At 37.0% G+C, this 8,198-nt stretch overlaps 1 protein-coding gene across 1 annotated transcript in view; it reads right to left on the bottom strand.

Moving 5' to 3' along the window:
• Window positions 1–8,145, bottom strand: part of vax2 (ventral anterior homeobox 2) — a 28,413-nt gene extending 20,268 nt beyond the window's left edge. The window contains exons 1-2 of the mRNA XM_015375436.1: window positions 7,051–8,145; window positions 2,967–3,154 (exon numbers count right to left, since the gene is read on the bottom strand). Of these exons, the coding sequence (XP_015230922.1) occupies window positions 2,967–3,154; window positions 7,051–7,279 (417 nt within the window). The 5' untranslated portion in view covers window positions 7,280–8,145. The remainder of the gene's footprint in view (window positions 1–2,966; window positions 3,155–7,050) is intronic.
• Between the last annotated feature and the right edge of the window lie 53 nt (window positions 8,146–8,198).

The following is an 8,198-nucleotide window of genomic DNA, read 5'->3' as shown; positions in this document are numbered from 1 at the left end:
CATTTGCTTAAAAACCCTCCCAAACTGTGCTCATATTGTAATGAGACATAAAAAAACTCCTCTTGATGCCAACTAAAAGCCTTTTCCATCCTTTCTAAAAGGTGCTTCAATGAAGGTAATAAATGTTATAGTGCATTGATGCTTTGTATGATTTAGAGTTTGTTCACAGTTGAAGGCCATCGGAGGTATTTTTTAGACAGTTCCATTCATCCAGCCTTCCTCCTCCTCCTCCTCGGCAGCAGCAGCAGCAGGAAGCTGAGGCCTTCACATTAACACCCCCGGAGTCAGCACTAATGAGGGCCTCAGCGGCTGCACTGGGCTCCTACTTCCACACACAAACACACACACTATCTGTCCCTGCACCTCATGCACGTTAAAGTCTGTGGGGGTTTTTGTTTCTGCATGTGACAGTCATCCTGCAGCTACAAGTGGTGGTGGATGAAGTTCCTGCCTGTTTTTCAGCTGCAACATGTCTTTTTTAACCTTTTAAGAGTAAAGAAAAAAAATAACAGGAAAGGCATTAACCACTTGTTGCAATATGAAAGAAAATCTGTTGAGTTTCATTTCCATTTCTGTTTATCTTATCTATAGTCTGAAGCGTGTTTTTATAGCAGTTGTATTCAGGAAATATCCACTCATGACCCACACTGATGGATCAGTTGCTCAGCAATAAATGCAATTTTATTTCTACTCTTTCCTTTTGGTGAAAAACTTCAACTTTTGAAAATGAGTACATTTTGAAGAATACATTTTATAATTTCAACTATAAAAACAACAGTTTATCTTTTAATAACATGTCTGTTATGAAATTACACTTGGAGAGAAACGTGGGAGAGCTGAAACCTAGACGAGGCAAGAGGTTTCATTAACTTTTTTAGGATTAATTTTTGCAAACCCCAAAGCTAAACAGGGTTTCAATAAATCTGTGATTAGGGCTAAATATTTCTGTTCAGGTTTGCCACAACTTTCAGACGTTCCAGAGGAGCTTAATAAACAGGTTTTGAAGAAAAAAAAAAAGTCAAATTTTGCACTGTTATGGCAACTTGAGAAAAAAATAAAATTTTAATGTTTATTACCAGCTGTGTAATACAGTTGTGTGTTTTTTTTAACGCCACTTTGACTGAAATCCAAATAAGAAATAAAATTTTCAGGGTCCATTAACTAAATGTCATTTTTTTTATGTTGTGCTGCCCCCTGATATAATGGTGTCCTAGGCAAAGAGCCGCTTTAATATGATAAAATAACTACATTTTTTAACTGTTTAAATTTCCCTTTTCTCCTCTCAAGAATTCATATTTATAAAATTTTATTCAAGCTGGCCATTGTCTGAACATGAAGTTTTATTGGCGGCCCTCCTTTTAGTTAGTTATATGCTGTCAATTGATAACTAAGGTCATCTAAAAGCATCATATAAGAAAAACATGCAAATTTTTCATAAAAAAAAAAAAAAAGTCCAATAAAGTCAATCAAATCATGCTGTGTGGACAAGTTCAAATTAGAATCAACACTTAATCTTTATTTTAATAAAGTGTCATCAAATCAAGTTAGTCTTCAGTTAGTATCATAAAAATAAAATTTACCCAGGAAAGACAAGTTTATTTATCTAGAACATTTCAGTAGCAAGGCTATTGGAATTGCTGTATATAAAGGTTAAAAAAAACACAGAGAAAGTACATTAATTAGTTATGTATAGCACAGTTCACACCACTTCAGCCAAAAATGCTTTAATTTGGATTTAAAGCAACTAGTTGATTTTTGTTATGTCCTATGTTTAATTTATATTCTCTAAAATAGCTGTATTTGTGCGTAAAAAGGGAGTGAAGTTAGAAAAACTTACATGACGCAAAGCTAATACTTGCTGAACGGGCCAGGGAGGGTTTTTATTCGTCTAATCCTCTGGGGTACCTGGAGGTTATGCACTGATTTTGTTCAGTTTAAATATGATGCATAAAATTTCTATTAAGGCCTGTTTGCAATAATAACGTTTTTATCTGTGTTAGATTATGGCTACTTCGTCATGCCTTCAAATGTTGGGCTCTGTTTACCATGCTTCATTAAGGTTCATCACAAACTATAGAGCCATGACATCACTGTGACCTGTGCTCTCAGGTGGGATGGCCTTCCCTCTCTATAAGAAGCCAGTGTCATTGGTACACTTTTATTTACAAGGCCCTTCTCTGATTACTGCCCTCTTGCATTTGTACCTTACTTACCCAGAAAGCATGGCTTCCTATAGCCTGAGATCCAACGATCAGCTGTTGCTCTGTTCCTTTTGCCCACACAGAACTAGGGAAGAAAGCCTTTAGCTAAGTCGCTCCTTGTGCTTGGAATTTTTTACAAAGAAACTGGAAGTTGACTGAGTTTTTATCTTTAAATACATTTAAGTTGAAAGTGAAAGAACTTGAAGCAGCCTCGGTGATCTGTAATTGTTTTACTTCATATGTTTTTTTGTTTTTTTTTATGTACCTGTCATTTAATTTATTGTATATCTGTTTCTTATGTATTTTGCTGCCTCTTGGCCAGGACTCCTTTGAAAAAGAGGTTTTTAATCTCAATGGGATTTTTTTTTTCCTGGTTAAATAATAATAATCTAATTGTTATTACTGTGGGATTATACATAACATTTTTTTCTTTCTAGTTCTGTGCGCTTAAACTCAACCCAGCTTCGTCTTGTTTTGTATTTATTTTCTTGCCCTGAATTTAGCCCTATTTGTGTGTGTTTGTTTGTTTTTTTTACCACATTTAAAGAAGCAATTCTGGGCGTGGTAATGATGCCCCGCCCCTCCCCCTCTCTGATTGGCTAAGAAAAAATCACAGCGTAGGCCAACAGCTGTGACCTTTATGATTTTTATTTTTTATTTTTTTACTATTATTAAAGCCACCGGCAGGCTGTTTACAACTGTAAAAAAATGAAATAATATAGCTAGTAGTAACTGTTTTAAATAAAAGCTTGCTGGAGTTCCTACCTGTGTTTCTGACAGGTTGAGCTGCCGTGCCAGCTCCGTGCGCTCGCGGCCCACCACGTACTGGCACCGCTGGAACTCCAGCTCCAGCCGGTACAGCTGCTCAGCCGTGAAGGAGGTCCGGGTTCGTTTGGGCCGGTCCAGGTCCAGACCTTTGGGCAGGACGATCTCCCGGATGGTTCCTTTGGCGTCTGTGCAAATGGTGGAAAACACAAAGAGTGCATGTATTTTGTCAACAGACCTTTAAAGACAAGCTGCTATATTATTACAGATAATGAAAAAAAATTGGTTTATTATTTTCAGAGAAACACACATGCCTGTTAGGCTGCTGTGACTCAGGCCCATATGATTCCGCACTGATGTAATATTTATGAACACACACATAAAGGCATATGGCTTCAGGGTTCAAAAGAGCATGAATGAGTAACTGCTTGTGTTTGTTTTAGAAAGCACATCTATAGAAAATCATTTTACTGCAGGCTTTGATGTTAAATTACTATATTAAAATATTATATTAGAAATATGTCCTATTAGTTGGGTTCTTCGTTTTTAATGTTCCAGATAGAGAACCTATAGTTATCAAACGCAATTAATAATATTCATTTTGGTGTTTTTTCTTTTATTTTCTGGCAGAAAAGATTTTAATATTTATTCCAGGAAGAAAATACAGTAACATTGGTGCAAAAACTGTCTTAAGATGTAAAATATAAAACTGATAATTGGTTCCAATCTGGTGTTTTTCCTCGAATATTTGTCTCAAGTGTGAGGCATCACCTGCAATGCCTAAGAGTAGGTTTTGTTGTTGTTTTGTTATGAATACATGCTCCATTTGTAGACTTAACCAATAAATCCATAGGGACTTTGACTGTAAAAACACAAACTGGCTAAAGTTAATCTGGAAACACTGGGAAATAAACTCCACACAGCTGCATTTTTTCTAAATAAATAAATAAATGTAACTCTATCTGCCCATTGAGCCATATAGGCCATCTCAGATGTGATTGGCTGAGTTTGTTTCACGTCGCTGAAGCTCAAAGCAAAGCAGCGCAGATTCTTATCCGCATCTTTTCTCTCCGCAAACAAAGCGCACTGTTTCCAAACTACTTCAGCTTATTCCGCGTATTAAAATATTATTCTATAGATATATGATTTTATTTTTATTTTATGATTTCGTTTAGCTGTGTTTTTGTATTTTCTTCGGTTTTTTGGGGGGGTTTTTTTTACACCTTTTTCACTTTTTTTTAAATCAGGACTGACCGGGAAAATAAAAAGAAAATAACGGTAAAAATATATATTAATGGTAATCATATATACGTTAAAATGATTAACCAACACGAATTGCATTTTTTTTTTTATCGATATGTGATTTATTTTTTTTTAAGATTGAGCATGTTCCTGTTTTTTTGTTTTTTTTTTTCGCTGTGGGTGGACACGCAGCAGCAGCCAAAAAACTCCTCTTTGTTCATTCATAAAATATGCAGTCAAATAAAATATGAAGAAAGCTGAATTAAATATGAAACAGAGGCAGCTGCATGGAGCGTTTCAGGCGGTAAATCAAGCAGTAGCAAAAAGGCCCAAAATACCTGCAAACATTTATTCATGTATTTATTTATTTGATGGATGAACGGCTGGATTGTGTGAGCTTATTGCAGCTTTCCTATCCGCTCGCCTGGTGCTGATGAAAAAGTTCACACACATTTGGGCTAATAGAGTTTTTTTTCACAAAACAAAAAATGAATTGCAGCTTTATAAAAATATCCTGTTAGGTACTTTGCATGCAGAGATTAGCCTAATCAAAATCCTCAATATTTTCCTCCTTGTTTTATCTGCATCTGTTTTTGTTGTGTTTTTTTTTTTTTTGTTTAATATTATTTATGGCTCTGCCGATCCTGATTCGTAGCTTTAAAAAAAAAAAGACACAAAGCACAATTAAATATAGCTACACGATACTTGATTTTTTTGTTCTCCCATTTCTCCAGTTTAAAATCCAGCAGCAGCTCAAAGTGTGCAGCGTGTTTCTAGCAGAGAGGCTGAGCGCAGCGGCTGCATACAGAGACCTGCTGACCTCTCTGTGACCCCGGTCGCTCTGCGGAAAAAAACCCCCGAAGCAACCGGGACTCTGATTCAGAAACACATCCCATCCCTGCAAACATGCAGCCAATAACAGCTGGACTGTGTGCGCACTGAAACCATTCCTCATCTATACCTGTTTTTATTTTTTCCATTATAAATAATGCTACAGCCTGCAGTGAAGATGCTTGTTGGAGACTGTGATTCACAAACCCATGGTTATTTATACATTAGAGCTTATAGGCAGCTCCAATGCATAAATAAATGTAAATAAAATATATGGGGTAGGCCTAACGGTGACATTAACCGGGTCATTTCCAGGAGTATTCCAATTTTGGCAATCAATGACCTACAAAACAACAAAAATGATTCCGTTTTAATGTTATTATTATTACTGAACATAAGGATTTAGAAAAATGCAAAACCCAGTATTAATTTAAGCATTTCTAATTCATTTAAACCGATGCCATAATGTCTTTTTCCTTTTATTTTCTCGTGTCTTCCCATCTCTCTGTCTTTTCCTGTTTTATTTATTTATTTATCAAATTTATTTATTTATTTATCAGCATTTTTTTATGTGTCCGATTGGTTTAAGCAATATGTTTCTTTAAATGCGCCCAGGCAGCAATGATCATCATCTCCTCAGCATCGGCCTCCTGCCACACCAACATGGGCCGACATATTGATTCTGTCTTTAGCAAATCTTCCAAACACACACAGCTGCAGGGGCCACGTTTGAATTCTTCATGTCTGTCTGAAATTTCTCAGACTCAATTTAAGATAAAAGATACGAAATATAACCAAGAACAAAAAAAATGCAAGGATATTTGATTAAAAAAAAACAAAACAAAATAATTCATATTTTATGATATATATTTAACACCCATTTTAATAGGAATACATGTTTACTCATGTAGATATTACACTATCTTTTTTCTTCTTAATATACAATATAACAATATAACATGCTTACTTTCAACATTTATATTTTATCAAAAATCTGTAATTATGCTGCAATAAAAATCTAACAACAAACATTAAAGGACTTCTTCTGTGCTATATCTAATATAGTTTCTGGATTTTTGCAGTACATAAGCCTCCTATCCTGTGTTGACCTCCTGCAGCAGGATGTGCACATAAGTGACATTTTATGCAGATATCTTTAAATAAAAAGGCAGAAAAATACACATTTAGTTTTTTTGGTTTGTTTTTTTCCTGCTTCGTTTTTTTTAATCAACGTTTTTCCTTCATTAGAAGAAGCTTAACAGGTAGGATAATATTTATAGCCTGCAGTTGTTGTTTTTTTCCTCCTATTTATTTTTTCTTAAACTTTTCTATAAAAGTTCATATTCATTTTAAGAACAAAATTGTGGAAATCTTATAGATCCAACCAAGCAATAATTTATATTTCTATACCGGTTGTTTCTTTGACTTAGTTAGTTGATTGTGTCTGAAAAGCCTCCTGAAAAGCGCCTATAAATAAAACCTATTATTATTACCTATATACCACAAATAAAATGCGTATTTAGCCTAAATTTAAAATCTCCATAATAGTCAATTTTCTGTGTGAACGAAAATAATTGTGTTAACATTGGTAGTGTATTTATATAACTTATTTATTTTTTTAAGCTGAAGCTGATGCTTGTAATATTAGGTCTCTACAGTCCTCCCAGCAGCAGAGGTGCTCTTCTTCCACTACTGCAAAAAAAAAGTTGTGCATATACTGTATCTCTTTAAACCCAAATTATCATTTTATATTCTTTACAAGCACGTTTTAGTATATTTCAATTTTAAAAATTAACTATTTCTTGCATCTTTTTTTTCATTCTAAGGAAAATTTAAACCGCTAATATGTTGATCCTCTGAACTTAACCAGTTATTGATTGTTTTTTTTTTTTCTTTCTTTCTGATCCTTTCTGATTCAATCCCATCCAGATTGCTCTGTGATTATTATTATTATTTTTTTTTTTACCTTTACTTTCCAAGTTCAGGTTTAGTTTTTTTTTAGCTCACTTACCCCTCACTAATATCCTGCGGCAGTAGTCCGGGTCCACCCCCAGAAGTTTGTCGTGTCCGTCCTCGCTGGAGGACGTCGGCGTGGATGCGGAGGTCCCCGGAGTGTCTGTGGAGCTCTGCACCGGGGACCTGCTGCCAATATCGGGGCGGCACTTCCCCTCCATCCTGTCCAGTGGGTTGGGGCCACAGCGGTGGCTCCCATCGCCCATAGTCGTGGCCTGATCGAACATCTACAACTAAGTTAGAGTCTTTCTCAGGTAAAGTTTCTAATCCTTTTTTTTCCTTCTTATTGCTCTCTTCCTTCTCTTATACTCACTCTGCTATTTCTACTTTTTCCCGTTACAAATGTTCTCCAGAGGAAAGCAGAGCATGTCCAAGTCTCCCTCAGAGGAAATCAGAAGTAGATCCAATTAGAAGGACGCGGTGCGCTCCAGCAGCGGAACCGGTTTGCACCTCAGGTGTGGCGGCATGACGCAGGCTCCAGAGTCCGAACCAGGAGAAGGGAAGGAGATGTTTTCTCTTTCTTTTTTTAACTCAAGCTGCAGCGGCCAGGAGGTGCAGGTGGAGATGCATGGGGAAGATCTGTAGAGGAGCAGGGAGGTGCCTTAAAAAAAAAATCACCCTCGAGAGAAAAAAAAAGAGAGAGAGAGGCTGTGCGCAGGAAAAGGGAGAGGAAAAAATGTGAGCAGGGGAAAGTTTCTGCTGGTTTATCCAGAATCGCTCACTCCCAGCCACACCAGCTCCCTCTGCGGATCCTTGGAGTGTGTGTTGGTGGTGCCACATAAAGGGGGACGGCGCAAAGAAAAGAAAAAAAACACCTCTTAAATGAAACCCCCTCTAGGTGTGGACTGTTAGGAAATGGGAAAACACCAGAGGGCTTCCAGATGAAGTTTAGAGCGCCCTTGTTAGGTTTTTGTTTTTTGTTATAATTTGCTTAAGAGTAGAACATCAGGTTCCACCCCCGTCTTCACAAACGGAGCAGAGGATGGTGGAGGGAGGACGTGTGAATAATGCGCCTGCTGATACGCTCTGTTTTACAGAGGCAGGATCTCCTGACGTCATTTCCTGCCGGCTGCCGGCGCGTCGCTGATTGGTCTGCAGGCAGGGCATGTTTTGACAGGATGGGCCGGGGAAGATGGACTGAGGATG

Source organism: Cyprinodon variegatus, unplaced genomic scaffold (genome assembly GCF_000732505.1).
Source record: "Cyprinodon variegatus isolate N-32 unplaced genomic scaffold, C_variegatus-1.0 Scaffold119, whole genome shotgun sequence".
Taxonomy (NCBI): Eukaryota; Metazoa; Chordata; class Actinopteri; order Cyprinodontiformes; family Cyprinodontidae; genus Cyprinodon; species Cyprinodon variegatus.
The sequence above is the reverse complement of the archived record's forward strand: the minus strand, read 5'-3'. Positions and strand labels throughout refer to the sequence as shown.